This window comes from Bufo bufo, chromosome 4 (genome assembly GCF_905171765.1).
Source record: "Bufo bufo chromosome 4, aBufBuf1.1, whole genome shotgun sequence".
NCBI classification, from domain to species: domain Eukaryota; kingdom Metazoa; phylum Chordata; class Amphibia; order Anura; family Bufonidae; genus Bufo; species Bufo bufo.
The window spans coordinates 340,336,547-340,353,174 of NC_053392.1; the positions used below are offsets into that span (position 1 = coordinate 340,336,547).

The 16,628-nt window shown below is 40.9% G+C and overlaps 1 protein-coding gene across 1 annotated transcript in view; it reads right to left on the minus strand.

The window, feature by feature from the left end:
* Positions 1-14,867: 14,867 nt before the first annotated feature.
* The window catches only part of TUBE1 (tubulin epsilon 1), a 53,704-nt gene continuing 51,943 nt past the window's right edge, over positions 14,868-16,628 (minus strand). The window contains exon 12 of the mRNA XM_040426839.1: positions 14,868-15,227. Within this exon, the coding sequence (XP_040282773.1) occupies positions 15,069-15,227 (159 nt within the window). The 3' untranslated portion in view covers positions 14,868-15,068. The remainder of the gene's footprint in view (positions 15,228-16,628) is intronic.

The following is a 16,628-nucleotide window of genomic DNA, read 5'->3' on the forward strand; positions in this document are numbered from 1 at the left end:
GTTGCAGCCTGACAGCTTGATTTCAGTAACTGAATGCTACAGATAGACGTGTCACATTGCATGTAGCATAAAATAAATTAGGAAACAAACTGGTTCATGTAGGTGCACCTCATGCAAGAGTTCAGTCATCTGCTCTGGCTCCATATTTGAATTGTATCTGCCTGTAAAATTAGCCTGTATATCTGAGAAGTCAATATCCTGCGTTATTATGTAAAGACCAGTGACCCATGCCACTAAAACTGACATTATATATATATATATATATACACACACACATAGGGAAAATTCAAAATCATAGATTATAAGTTAGAACATACAGTGGATATAGAAAGTCTACACACCCCTGTTAAAATGTCAGGTTTCTGTGATGTAAAAAAATGAGACAAAGATAAATCATTTCAAAACTTTTTCCACCTTTAATGTGACCTATAAACTGTACCACCCAATTGAAAAATCACATTCAAAATCATGTTAAATAGGAGTCAGCATACATTCTGCCATCATTTAAAGTGCCTCTGATTAACCCCAAATAAAGTTCAGCTGCTCTAGTTGGTCTTTCCTAAAATTTTCTTCATCCCACATCCCACAGCAAAAGCCATGGTCCACAGAGAGCTTCCAAAGCATCAGAGGGATCTCACTGTTAAAAGGCATCAGTCATGAGAAGGGTACAAAAGAATTTCCAAGGCATTAGATATACCATGGAACACAGTGAAGACAGTCATCAAGTGGAGAAATAATGGCACAACGGTGACATTACCAAGAACTGGACGTCCCTCCAAAATTGATAAAAAGACGAGAAGAAAACTGGTCTGGGAGGCTATCAAGAGGCCTACAGCAACATTAAAGGAGCTGCAGGAATATCTGGCAAGTACATGTGACAACAATCACCCGTATTCTTCATATGTCTGGGCTATGGGGTAGAGTGGCAAGACGAAAGCCTTTTCTTACGAAGAAAAACATCCAAGCCAGGCTACATTTTGCAAAAACACATCTAAAGTCTCCCAAAAGCATGTGGGAAAAGGTCTTATGGTCTGTAGAAACCAAGGTTTAACTTTTTGGCTATAATTCCAAAAGATATGTTTGGCGCATAAACAACACTGCACATCCCCAAAGAACACCATACCCACAGTGAAGCATGGTGGTGGCAGCATCATGCTTTGGGTCTCTTTTTCTTCAGCTGGAACTGGGGCCTTAGTTAAGCTAGAGGGAATTATGAACAGTTCCAAATACCAGTTAATCTTGGCACAAAACCTTCAGGCTTCTGCTAGAAAGCTGAACATGAAGAGGAACTTGACAACGACCCAAAGCATACATCAAAATCAACAAAGGAATGGCTTCACCAGAAGAAGATTAAAGTTTTGGAATGGCCCAGCCAGAGCCCAGACCTGAATCCGATTGAAAATCTGTGGGGTGATCTGAAGAGGGCTGTGCACAGGAGATGCCCTCGCAATCTGACAGATTTGGAGTGTTTTTGCAAAGAAGAATGGGCAAATCTTGCCAAGTCAAAATGTGCCATGTAATAAAATCAAAAGGTGCTTCAACAAAGTATTAGTTTAAGGGTGTGCACACTTATGCAACCATATTATTTTATTTTTATATGTTTTCTTCCCTCCACCTAAAAGATTTCAGTTTGTTTTTCAATTGAGTGGTATAGTTTATAGGTCACATTAAAGGTGGAAAAAGTTCTGAAATGATTTATCTTTGTCTCATTTTTTTACATCACAGAAACCGCACATTTTAACAGGGGTGTGTAGACTTTTTATATCCACTGTACACTAACTAGTGGTACAACAAGAGAGGTATAAAGGAGGTTAGTAAATATTCATGACAGACGTGCTGAAGTCTTCCCAATTTTTGGTGAAAATTTGTGAATGGCTCAGTTTTGTAAGGGTCCATTCACACGCCCGCAAAATGGGTCCGCATTTGTTCCGCAATTTCACGGACCGGAATGTGCTGTCTGCATCCACATTTGCGGATCCGCACTTCCGCATCCGTGCTTCCGTTTCCACCCAAAAATTTAACATGTCCTATTCTTGTCTGCAATTGCGGACAACATTAGGCATTTTCTATTATAGTGCCGGCGATGTGTGGTCCGCAAATTGCGGAATGCACATTGCCAGTGTCCATGTTTTGCGTATCTGCAAAACAATTACGGACGTGTGAATGGACCCTAACCTGATGTTTACTTATGTTTAGATTTTTATTTCAAGTACAGAAAACTTAAATGTTTTATGTTATATAATAGTGTACCCCAACCTTGTTACAGCAGGGGAAAACCTAAAAAGTGTTTCCTCTCTTTGGGAACCATTAATGCCATTCCTGCCTCAGAAAATCTTGTTGTAGGGACAGGTAAAGTGTTGTATTTTATATCAGATATAGTTGCAGCTTTGCACAGCATCTTGGCATCTTTGAGTTGGCTGAAATCAGTTTGCAGTTTCTACTAGAAGAGTGGCAGATCTTGCAGTGTTCTGAAGAGCCCCTGATCAGACCTCAAGGAACCCCAGAATTCCTGAGAATGTTGATTCGGAACCAATGATATAGAGCATGTAGCAGTGAACAACATTCAGACTGTGGCTGATGAGATGTAGCAGGGATCTGCAATACAAGTCTTACACCATCATTCTTCAGTAGATTTATAAACTGTCAATGTTAAAGAGGACCTTTCATGGGTCCAGAGATTATGAAATAAGTAGGGGGTTGTGTAGGGAATAGTACAGGCATGTAAGATCACTTACTAACTTATCTGTCTGGCGCTCCAGTCCCCCGCTGTGCCCCCCTTTTACTTTTCCCGCCTGGTATGGAAATGGATAACATCGGTACAGGGAGGAGGAGACTGCCCTGTTTCTCAATGGGCGTATCCTTCTCCATGGCTGTAGCGCGGTCCAATCACAGCGGAGAGCGTCACAGCCAGGAAGAAGGTAAGCTTTTTTTTTTTTTTTTAAACATTAAATTGTATTTTGTAGTTGCTTTTGTTTTCCAAAAAAAAAAAAAAGGTAACATAGGTACATTACAGATATTACAGAGTTCCAGAGGTAGTCACATCAAGGAATATAATAGGAACATAGTATAAGAAACAGATCTTGAGATCACTAATGACAGGTGCACAACCGTAGTCTATGCATTCAATTTAGGTCAGAGTGTGACAGCGGAAACAATGTTAGCCAGGGTCTCCAGAATCTCGTGAAAGAGCTCAGATTATTTTTACGGTAAGCAATAAGCTTTTCATATACACAGTGAGCAGAAATCATGTCAATGACATTATCTATGGGTGGGATTAGGGTAGATTTCCAATTTCTAGCTATCAGGAGTTTAGCAGACAGTAGTATATGACATATAATTTTTCGGTGAGAGTGTGGGAACCTGTCTATCCCTAAGGAGAGTAATGCTAAGTCTGGCGATAAATTGATTTTTAAAGTTGTCATGGTTTGGAGGAGTTTTTCTATTTCTAACCAGTAGGAGTTAAGTGCAGTACAACTCCAGAATATATGAAGTAAGTTACTAGGGGATCTACTACATCTCCAGCATTTATTGGTTGTATTCGGAAAAAATGTATTTAGTCTGGCAGGGGTAAGATACCATCTGGTCAACAACTTATGATATCCCTCCAAGAGGTTTGAGCAAGCCGTAGACCCAAGGGAGTTTTTTATCGCTGTCTGCCATTCCGAGTTTGTATAGGTCTGCTGGAGATCCCGTTCCCAGTTGAGCAGGTGTGTTTTTTTTTGTAAAAGATAGATCTCCTAAAATGCTTCTGTATATCTTTCTAGTAGGAATTTGCATATCACCATCCGGCAAATATAGGAAGGTATACAGGGAGAGTGGGATAGAAACCGTTCTTGTAGAAAGGCTTTTCAATGCCTGGGAAATACGGAGATAATCAAATTGTTTATTTCCAGGGATAGCATATATGGTTTGTAGAGAGGAAAAGGATCTCATCCCATTCCCATCATAGAAGTCCTCAAGGAGGCGTATCCCCCTATTTCTCCATATTGCCGTGGATAGATCTGGTATAATGTATTCTAATACTTTTAAAGGTAGGGGAATCTCTTTTTTTAGCCTCTATATGTTGTGTTTTCTTAAGTACTGATATCCATATTTGGATCGAGGCCTTTAAAGGAAGGGTTAGAGGCAGAGGGCGTTTTGGGTCGATAGCATGGGTTAAGATGAGGGCTTCAAGGGGCTTGTCTGAATTAAGGTCCCTTTCTATTCCAATCCACCCTATGCCAGGTTCACGTCTACACCAGTGTCTTAACTGTTTAAAGAGGATCGTCTCATAGCATGCTTGGAGATTTGGTACTCCCAGTCCACCATTTTCCCAATGTGAATATAAGATAGAGGCGGCTACCCTATGACTGTTAGTCCCCCAAATATAAGAGAGCATTTGGCTTTTAAATTTCTGCAGTATTGTGTATGGTATAGGAAGTGTTAGAGTGTGGAAATAATATAATAGCTTCGGTAGCACCATCATTTTGTAGATCGTTATACGACCCAGCCAAGATAGTTCTATTTTGAAATATTTATCAAGTTCCGACTGAAGGGATTTGAGCAGGACGTCATAGTTGCAGGACAGGAGCCTTGAAAGTGGGAAACATAATTGAACCCCCAGGTAAGTCACAAAGGATGCAGCCCATTGGAAAGGAAATTCTCCTCTGAGCATCTCCCGCAACGACGGCGGGATCTTAATGGCTAGAATTTGAGACTTGTTCTCCTTTTATTTTATAATAAGAGACTTCTCCAAATGATCGGATAATGCCCATGGCTGTTCTCAGGGATGTTAGTGGATCTGAGAGAGTCAAAATTATGTCATCCGCAAAGAGACCTAGTTTAGGTTGTCTATGACCAGTCGGAATGCCTCTAATGTCACTTGACATTCTAATCATTTCTCCAAAAGGTTCCATCACTAACAGAAATAAAAAGGGGGAAAGAGGACACCCTTGGAGCGTCCCATTAGTGATTGGGAACGGCATAGACAGGGTCCCATTTACTAAAACCCGGGCTGAGGGCTGGGAATATAGAGCTCGAATAGCATTTAAGATAGGGCCTCTAAATCCAAATTTACTTAAGACTGTAAATGCAGTCCCAATGGATTCGGTCAAACGCCTTCTCCGCGTTCAGGGTAAGGAGCAGAGAAGGCGTCCAAAGGTTCTCTGCCTTCTGCATTATCCCTAAGATGCGTCTTGTACCATCCGAAGCTTGTCGCCCTTTTGTAAATCCTACCTGATCACTATGAATTATCAATGGAAGAACCTGTAGGAGTCTATGAGAAATGATCGTGGCATATAATTTGACATCACTATTTAGTAACGATATAGGATGAAAATTAGCAGGAGAATCAGTTGATGGTTTCGGGATGGTGACTATTGTAGCCTTAAGCATATTTGCTGGAAATTGTTGGCCGTTTAGGATAGCATTGAACATGTCTACTAAATGGGGGAGCAGCGTTGGAGCATGTATTTAATAATATTCATTTGAGAAACCATCGGGTCCTGGGGCTTTATTTGGTTTGAGAGTTTTTATGGCTGCCTGAACTTCCGCTTGAGTGATAGCAGAGTTAAGGTCAGTAAGTTGGTAATCAGTTAAGGAGGGAAGGTGGATAGCATCCAAAAAGGATGTTATTTTCTCAGACGTGGGTTGCGGTGTCAAAGGGTCTAAATTTAAATTATATAGCTTAGTGTAGTATGTGCTGAAAAAGCATCAGCTATGTCTTTGGGGTGATAAAGTTTGGTGGTGCCATCCGCATCTAAAATGTATGGTATATTAGATTTTTGCACCAAAGGTTTCACTTTTCTCGCCATTAATTTGCTAGGTTTATTGTATGAACGGTAATAGAGCATATGTAGGGAGGTAATTTGGCAATCAGATTCCATTTGTAGAATGGAGTGAAGTTCATGTCGGAGAGACATTAACGACCTGTGTAAGTCTAATGAGGGATTAACCTGTAGCATGCCTTCTACTTTGGTGATTTCTGACAATAATGAAGTTAGTTTGGCTTCCTTACATTTTTTAAAATGTGAACATTGTTTTAGCAGAAATCCTCTTATAGTAGCCTTGTGAGCTTGCCAGAGAAGTAAAGGGCTAATATTTTCTATCTTGTTGTAGTGAAAATAATCAGTTAGACTAGACTCTGTTTGACCCTTATAGTTGGGGTGTCTAAGCAAGTATACATTATTTCTTCAAGATATTTGAGGGGGAGAGGCCTGAGATATGGAAACAGTACAGCAGATTGGAGCGTGGTCAGACCAAGAAGTTGATCCTATCTTGGCCGAGCATACTCTAGAGAGTAAAGGTCTGTCCACAACAGCTAAATCAATACGAGAGAAAGTTCTATGGCGTGGGGAATAATAGGTATACTCTCGTGAGCAAGCATTCAGACAGCGAAAGGTATCATATAAGCCGGAGTTTCCCAGCCATTTACCAATGGCAGGGGAAGGAGTCTTGCCTCTTCCTGTAGAATCAATCATTCTATCAGGGATGATATTAAAGTCCCCACAAAGAAATAGACACCCTTTTTGAACGCTCCTGATCTTTTTTAGTATTTTGTTCAAAAAACGTATCTAATATTTATTTGGAGCATATATATTTACTAGTGTCAGAGTAGCTGTTCCAATCTTGACTATTAGTATGATATATCTGCCTTTCTCATCTTCTATTACCTCATCTATCTGAATGCTTAGAGAATCCTTCACCATGATAGCTACACCAGCTTTCTTTTTGTCTGAGTTAGCTAGGAATATTTTAGAAAAGCCCTTTTGTGAAAATGTTGGAACCTTTATTTGGCAAAATGAGTTTCCTGAACGCATACTATGTCAGCCTGGTTACGCGGGCCTCCCTCCACAATGAAGCTCTCTTGTAAGGGGAGTTCAGACCCTTAGCATTAATTGACATAATTTTAACCGCCATCCCAAACCCGTCTTAAAAATGCTCTAATCAGTGGAAAAGCACCTAATACTGTGAACTGCCAACAATAATAGTGCATATCTGGAGATCTAAAGAGATAGAGAGGGCAAAACAGAACAATGTAAAAGAAACACATATTGTAGAACAATATTTTCTAACAGAGACCCAGTTGTTATAGATCCTAAGAACTTTACGGGGTTCAATTAGTTCACTGAGGAGCTTTCCCCTTTAATACAAATTAGAGTCCGTAGGACTATCCTGATTCACCTAAACATGGAGCAATCAGTCCCCCACAGTAGACCAATCCGGAGGCAGACGAGAAGGGTTCTTCGCGGTACGGTGGTCCCCAGCAGAGGAAAACGGGATGTTCCACTCTTTCAGGAGGTTTGTCCCTTCTTCCATGTTTTTGATAACATGAATTTTACCATCCTTGTAAATCAGAAGCTTGAGTGGGAAACCCCATCTGTATACAATTTTCTTCTCAGGCGCCATTTTGACTCCTCCGTCCACGCCTGGCGCTTCTCGCCGTTTTTCTCTGCTGCTCCGGTGAGGCAGGCGGGCTTCTTCACCTCTCTCTCCGTCTGAATCCGAAGAGGAGGTAGGCTTCGGTGAATGCTGATGTGGAGGTGAGTGAACCTCCGCTGCTGAGGCCAATCTCTGTTCATCGGCTTGTATCCTCTGGGGAGAAGGCCGCGCCGGGAGCGCGCCATTATTGGGCTCCTGCGCCGGATAAAAGTCTGTCAAACGGCGAATCCCCATGCGATTAGACCTCTTGCGGGTCATCATGTCGGTCGATGCAGGTACCGGTCTTGTTTTCGGAGTGGATGTCCCTCTAGACACGCTTTTAAGTCGCTTTGTGGCGAAAAGTTAACGGAGCTCCTTCACAGTGCGGCTATCCACCTCGCACAGCAGGCCACACCCCGTAAGCTTTTTTTTTTCTCCCATCGAGAAACAGGGCAGTCTCCTCCTCCCTGTACAGATGCTATTCATTAGCATATAAGGTGGGAAAAGTAAAAGGGGGGCACAGTGAGGGAACGGAGAGGCGGACAGATAAGCTAGTAAGAGATCGCACATGCCTGCACTATGCCCTACACAACCCCCTACTTATTTCATGTCTGGACCCATAAAAGGTCCTCTTTAAAGTATAACCCCATCTTCTACAGATCAATGTAATACTCTATAAATGCTACACTGGCCCTGAAAATACCCATAGATGCAATTAACATGAAAGAGGTTGTCCCACCATAAAAACGTATGTGGATAGGGCATAAGTATCTGATAATTGGGGATCTGACTGCCGGGACCTCCCCGATTACAGGAATGAAGAGTCATATGCGCACTGCCACTCTGTTCAACCCTATGGGTCTGCTGAAGAGAAGCTGAGTAGCGTGTTCAGCTGACTCTGGCAGTCGCAAAGAGTCCTCAGCGGTATACCTGAAAGAGGTTGTACCACCATAGAAAGTTATGTGGGTAGGGCATAAGTATCTGGTAATTGGGGATCTGATTGCTGGGATCCTTTCTGATCACAGGAATGAGGAGCCATATGCGCATAACCAGTCTGTTCAACCCTATGGGTCTGCTGAAAAGAAGCTGAAAAATGTGTTCCGCTATCTCCGGCAGTCCCAAAGAGTCCTAAGCGGTAGGACCCCCACAAATCAGATATCTGAAAGAGGTTGTACCACGATAGAAACTTATGTGGATAGGGGATAAGTATCTGATAAGTGAGGATCTGACTGCCAGGACCCCAAATGATCACAGGAATGAGGAGCTGTATGTGCGCTGCCTCTCTGTTCAACCCTATGGGTCTGCTGAAGAGAAGCTGTAGCGTGTTCAGCTATCTCTGGCAGTCCCATAGAGTCCCACCAATCAGATACTTATCCTCCATCCTGTGGATAGGACCTAAGTTGTTATGGTAGAATAACCACTTTCTGGATATAGCCACAAGACATAGATTTTCACTAGTTAAAAGTCTGCTGGAGATTGTGCCGCGTTATGCAACATTTGGATTTGTTGTGGATTTTGCTGTGGATATCATCCTATGCAAAATTGACATGTTGCAGAATTAAAATGTACACCGCAAGTCAGTTTGCACTATGGATTTTATTGCAGAGTATGGATTATATTTCTTAAAATCTCATCGTTGGCACTGAGAGACCAAGCACTGTTCAAGCCAAGTGCACCGAATGGAGCGCCCATATCCACAGAGCACCGAAAACCTTATTTGAATACAAATAAAAAATAAGAATTTCTCAGTACTAGAAGGGTATGTTTCGGGGCACCTACCGTACATGGTGGTTTGCTTACTTTGAAACTGATTTTGGAGGCGACAAGCTACCTATAAAAGGAAAAACAGGTGATGATCTTGGCCATATGGTTGGTCAGTGTCCATGATTTTCTGCATCTTCCTGAAAACAGTCTTTTAGAAATCCTGCAGGGAACACACTACTTAATTCTTGCCGATACGTTTCATTTTTGGCTGGAGACTGGCTGAAGGTAAGGGCTTGACAATTATTTGTCCTGCTGCAGAAAAGGCTGAGTAGAAGAGGAGAACATTTTATGATACATTTCTCAGTTTCGATTGCAATAGCAGACAAAATAGGGTCAAAGGAGAGGAGTAGGTAAAAGTAGGATGTGCTAGGATTTTTTTTGTGTGTATTTTTTATGTTTAGTTTTCCTTCAAAAGGAGTTGTCCAGGTTTAGAAAAATATGGCTGCTATACTTCAGAATCAGTGCCACGTCTGTCTGCAGGTTGTATGTCGTTTGGCAGCTAAGTTCCATTCACTTTAAATGAACGGAGTTGCAGTACCTGATAAAACTTATGGGCAATCATGGCACTGTTTTTGGAAGAAAACAGCCATGTTTTTCTAAACCTGAACAACTTCTTTGAGGAACCAATGAATTCTGCAACATGTCAATTTATGTTGTGGATTTCACCCTTTGCACTGCATAGGGTCAAATCTGTGTTGAAATCACAGCATTTCCACGATTAATTTTGCTACCTACAGTAACCACACCATTTGGCACTCTACAGATTTATATTTACTAAAAATAACAAGTCACAAGAGCGGACAGGTTTTCTTTAAAGGGGGAGTTTACCTTTTGGGAGGGTTTGGGCGACCCGTCCTCCTGGCCAGACCTGCAAAGGGAAGCATATTTACCTGCTTAGCACCAATGGTTACCAGCCCTATTACTGCCCACCTGCCTCGCTCAGGTCCCCCACTATCAACATTTAATGACTGGGTACAGCAGTGACTGGCCCCTTGCAAAATGTCAATTGGTCAAGTGACACAAGAGGCTCAGGTCACCACTAGTCATCGACTACAGTGGCATCATAGCAGATTTTGACAGTGGGGGAATTGAGCGAGGCAGCGGCAGCGAAGGAGCTGGGACCCTGTGACAGGGAGCAGGTAAGCATGCTTCACTTTGCAGGTCTGGCTGGGAGGAAGCTTGTTTGGTGAGAGATGATGGGAGTCATTGGTGATGCACCTTGATGATATACTATTTCATTCTAGTAATATAATACCGTCTAGGTCCTAATACAAAGGAATAGTAATGAAATATGTAAAGAAAAACAGGGGGTTATTTATTAAGACTGGCATTTTAGACGCCGGTCTTAATAAGGCCATGCATTGGCGATGGATCCGCCAACGTTATGTAGAAGCGTGGGCCTCTACATAACTTCGGCGTATCCAGCGCCAGTCTAAATGTAAGACCGCTTCCTTGCTCGCTCACATTTAGACCATTTTGTATGTGGCGTTACTAAAACAGGCATAGAGAATTATGAATAAGACTGCAGTCCCCTTCCTCGCCCACTGTTTTAGACCTGACGTGAGCAGGAAAAAGTGTCAGATTGCGGCACAAATAACCTTTGTGCTGCAATCGGTACCGGAAATACACCTGATCTAGGCGTATTTCTGATCGTAAATAACCCCTAGATTTCATATTAAAATGTTTCCACACTATATATGTATGCAAAATGTATTGTGATTAGATTGAAGTGGATATTATTGTAATATGTACAGTTGAATTGTAATTATTTATTGTTTATATCAAGGGATTCTGTTCTTAAAGGACATCTGGCAGCAGATTTGTACCTATGACACTGGCTGACCTGTTACATGTGCACTTGGCAGCTGAAGACATCTGTGTTGGTCCCATGTTCATATGTGCTCGCAATTGCTGGGAAAGATGATGTTTTAATATATGCAAATGAGCCTCTAGGAGCAATGGGGGCGTTACTATTACACCTAGAGGCTCTGCTCTCTCTGCAACTGCGGCGCCTTCTGCACTTTCATTGACAGGGCCAGATGGTCTAAACATGATCTCGCCTGCCTGGCCCTTGTGAAATTCCGTCCTCTAATCCTAAAAAAAATGCTTCTTTTCATGCAAATGTTTATGTGAAGCACCTTGGGCAGAGCCAATGTTTGCTGCACCACCACTCCGTCGTAATACCACCCAGCACCTCCCACTCTTGTTTGATTGACAGTCCCTGAGATTTACGAGTAATGACCAGTGACGCAGGGGAAGCCATGCACACCAAACGGAGCAGTCCCACCTATGGTGCACAAACAACCTTATTGCAGAAACATGCAAGTGTGAAAGTAGCCACAGTATGGGTTTCAAGAACCAATGCAGCCGAGTGACTGAACATAGATCCTCACAGTAGTGTATATGGAATATATACATGAAGGTTTATCAAATGTATCACATCCTCATACACTGTAATATGTATGTGTTACTAAATAAACATAGCTTTTTCCCTGGAGCAGCGGACCCCTAGAATCACTCAAGTATCACATTCAACAAACAGTAAATGACAAGTTTATATGTCTTTTTGTAGTTGACTGTAAAGGTCACTTTCAATGGCGGCAAAGTAAAGGAGTATTTGATTTCTGCAAGTTCTCAGATTGTTTGTGAATTCAAAAAAACATCAATATTATATTATAGGGGCAAATCCTTACCCGTGGTACCGGATGTTTAATTGCTGGTAGATGTAGTGCTGGATGTCACATGGTGCTTCTTTTTAAATTGCAAGTGACAGCTTATTGCTAGGATATGCCATTTCTTGCAGAGGTTCCGATTTCAGGTACCCTCAAAAATTGATAATTCATTTTGCTGTGCACGGCGCTCTTGTGGGCAGACTGTACCAGTCTGTTAATAGTTTCTTGTTTACTGTATTTTTATATTATGTATGTGTAAGGGAGGGTATAACCATCAGTATACGTTCCAAAAAAAAAGGATGCACTTAGATCCATTCACACGACCATATTTTTAGTCCGCATTTTTTGTGGATCAGAAGCAGACCCATTCATTTGAATGGAGCTGCAAAAAATGCAGACAGCACACCGCATGTCCATTCTGCAGTCCTGCAAAATAGATAGAACATGTCCTATTCTTGTCCGTTTTGCAGACCGAAAAATACATATGGTTGTGTGAATGCACCAAGACTGTACCTCTTCCATGTGCCATATAATAACTGTGACCAATCAGATGTAACTCCCTCCCCTTTCACAGCATGCTACCACAGCAGGAACATCCTCCTTCCAAACTGATGATGAATTAGGGTTTAGATACAAGGCAATCTGGGTTGCGCCCAAGGATTGCAGTTTAGCGCCACTAGCATAGAAATGAATAGAGTCGCAGCACAACTCGCGTGTGTGTGACCCCAGAATTGCAAAAAATATAAAAGTGCTGGACTGCTGTGGCATAAAATTTGCCATAACATGGTAAAATAAAAAAAAGAAATGGCTTTTGAAGTGTGGAGAGCAAAAAACAAAAATATTAAAAAAAAAATCACCATGCCTTAAAGAGGACCTTTCACGTTTTTTTTGTTAAACTAAGTACCGTTAAAATCGGGGTGCACTCCACTGATGCTGCTATAACTTTTCTTTTTTTTCAAACGCCCCTCGGCTGCCCCGGTGTACCCCCGTTTTTGTTTTCGCACTGTTTATGCTAATAGATAGCAAAGGTACAAGGAGGAGGAGATGCCAGCGCTTCTCAGTGGGTGTCTACTTCTCCCTGGCTGTGGCGCATCACAGCGGACCACGTCACAGCCAGGAAGAAAGAAAACTAGGCTGCATTCATAAAGTGTATCTATCAGCAGAATCAACCTTATTAAACAGTTATAATGCCTGGTAGGGCTGACCTGATTAAAAAAATAATACCTTTTTGCCCCAATTTGTTGCTGCTTTGAGTAGAAATAAGTAGTTTTTAAATATACAAACTAAAACTTAAAGTGCACTAGCCAGTCAGTGCACCTTAGCTCCAGCTGCTTCACCGGACACTTCCCATTCACGTGGATGTCAGGTCTTGTTAAATCAAGTGTCCGGGGTTGTGTCTAGGGAAGCAAAGGGGAGGGGTTAAGGTGCACTCAGTGGCTAGGTTCCAGCCTTGGTGCACTTAAGCCATAATTTTCAAATCCTTAAAAACACTTATGCCTCCTAAACAGAGCAATGGATCGGGGAAAGAAAGGTATGTTTTTAAAGCCTCATGCAGACGTCCGTGGAACACGGTCCGTGAGATACCGGACTGGCATTGCAGGAGCGCACGGCGCCACTGGTTGCTATGACGCCGTGCGCTCCTGCAATGCCAGTCCGGTATCTCACAGACAGTGTTCCACGGATGTCTGCATGAGGCTTAACTAGTAAGGTCAGCACTACTAGGCATTATGGCTGGCTTAATAGGATCAATCCTGCTGACAGATGCCCTTAAAGGGGTTAACTAATGCAGTAATCATGCCTGGGTGTTGCTAGAGAAACGGAACCCAATTGTCAATTGTATTCAGTTGACTGGTTGGTTTAGTAGTTAAGGAGGTAACTGCTTTTTCACATACAGCCAGGCATGGCAGAACAGCATTTTTCCTCCAATAAATGAAATAATCATTTAAAACATAATTTTTTGCTTACTTGGGGTATTGTTGCTTAATGTAAAGTAGCTCTGAGGATCGGAAACTTTCATGTGTGACATATATGCAAAAACAGAAAAAAACTGGAAAGGGACAAATACTTTTTCACAGCACCATAAATTTAAATCTCGGGAAAACACTGTTAAATCAAGCATACTGCCTGGTAGGTTTAATCATGCTGATTACAATAATACCTTTCTTTTGCCTGTATGTTAAACAGCTGCAGAGATACCTGTGTGTTCATGTATATGCAAATGAGCATGTTGGAGCACCAGGGGGCGAGGATGAATCCTTGGAGCACTGCTTTTGTAACACTCCCTGTGCTCTGTATACTCCCTCTCCTTGATTGACAGCGCTGAGGACAGAGCTGGTAAATATCATATACACTACTTCCTATAGCCTTACCGTGTTGAGAACAGAGGTTTTCTATGCTTAGAAAGCGAATACATATTACTGGTTTATTCACAGGCAGTGTGCTGGCACTGGCTCTTTAAAGGGAACCTGTCACCGGGATTTTGTGTATAGAGCTGAGGACATGGGTTGCTAGATGGCCGCTAGCACATCCGCAATACCCAGTCCCCATAGCTCTGTGTGCTTTTATTGTGTAAAATAAACGATTTGATACATATGCAAATTAACCTGAAAGGAGTCCTGTCCCTGACTCATCTCACGTACAGGACACATCTTAGGTTAATTTGCATATGTATCAAATGGGTTTTTGTACACAATAAAAGCACACAGAGCTATGGGGACTGGGTATTGCGGATGTGCTAGCGGCCATCTAGCAACTCATGTCCTCAGCTCTATACACAAAATCCTGGTGACAGGTTCCCTTTAAGGGTTTCCCCAGAAATTTACAGTGCTGTGAAAGTATTTGCTCCTTCCCAGTTTCTTCTATAGAGGCTCTTTTACAAACATATCTTGGTGAATATAGTATAAGGTATGAACACTGCTTAAGCTAATAAATGAAGAATACCTATATAATCAGTAATATATTTATTTTTCAATTACAATAAAAACTGTAAAAATCTACGTAATAAATAGAATAAAATATAAATTCTGCCAAAGATAAATTTTAAAAAAGGAGCTTGTTCTCTGTATAAAAATACTCAAGGAAAAGACAAGAGCAGCATTTTATAAATGACGGGTAACATTCATGCACATAAATGCAGGATGTAACTTTCATAGTGTCTCCAATCACCTCACATACAACACATTCATATTTTATACAATAAAATATTTATAGAATATTTATATCTCTAAAATATTTTTAGACTGCTATGCTAATTCTAGGAGCGTCAGGTATAGCTACCCCTTTAGATACATCAAGTTGGTTGTATTCGTCAATTAGGGAGGATAATGATGAGAGGGCGTCTGTAAAAAAGCTTTGTTCCATCCCATCCACTTGAAGGTAATGATGCAGATGAGCCTACAATGACAGAAAACATTGTATTATGGTAAATTAATCACACAGGATGACAAATTTGCATAAAAATATATGTAGGGATACCAATCTTTAACCCTTTCAAAACCAGGCCATTTTTCACCTCCGTGACCAAGCTAAATTTTGCAAATCTGACATGTGTCACTTTATCTAGGCCATTCTGAGATTGTTTTCTCGTGACATCTCGTACTTAATGTTAGGGGTAAATTTGGGTCAATAAGTTTTACCTTTATATTATAAAAAATCCAAAATTTACAGAATTAAAAAAAAAAAATAAAAAAAAATCTAAATTTGAATTTCTACACATTAAAGTCAGATAGTGATACCTCATTAGATAGTTTTTACTTAAGACTTCCTATATGTCTACTTTATGTTGGCATCATTTAGAAAAATCACATTTTTCAACTTTTCTATAAAATTTGGAAAACCAACTTTTTCAAGGACCAATTCAGTTCTGAAGTCACTTTGAGATCCTTACATAATAGAAACCACCCATAAATGACCCCATTTTAGAAACTACACCCCTCAAAATACTTAACCCTTTAGGTGTCCCACAAGAATTAAAGCAAAATGGAGGTGAAATTTAAAATTTTTAGTTTTTGTCCAGATTTTTTATTTTAATCCAATTTTTTTCTATAACACAGCAAGGGTTAACAGCAAAATGAACCCGAATATTTATTACCCTAATTCTGCAGTTTACAGAAACACCCCATTTATGTTTGTAAACAGCTGTATGGGTGCACGGCAGGCAGGGTTCAGAAGGAAAGGAGCAACATATGGTTTTTGGAGAGGAGATTTGCTGGAATAGCTTTTGAGTATTGTGTCATATTTGACATACAGTAGAAATGGTCCAAAAGTGACTCCATTTGGGAAACTACACCCCCAAAATAACTAATTGAGAGGTTTACTAACCACTTTCACCTCAGAGGCGTGTCATAATATTTAGAAACACATGGCTGTGAAAATTTTAAATTATATTTTTTACAAGAACAATTTGCCAAAAAGCCCAAATTTTCCACTTTAACAAGGGATAACAGGAGAAAATGCACCCCATAATTTGTTACCTATATTCTCCTGAATACGGCAACACTCCATATGTGGTTGTAAACTGCTGTATGAGCAGATGGCAGAATTAAAAAGGAAAGGAGCGGCATCTGCATTTTCTAACATGAAATTTGCTGAAATAGATTTAAAGGGCCATAACTTTTTAATTTTTTTGTTGACTGAGCTGTGTGGGGGCTCATTTTTTGCAGGGTGAGTTTTGGTTTTTAATGGTACCATATTTGGGTACATATGACATTTTGATTGCTTTTTATTTTATTTTTTTATGAGGTGAAGTGGCTAATATTGAAATTCTGCCAGTGTTTTTTTATTTTTATTTTTTAT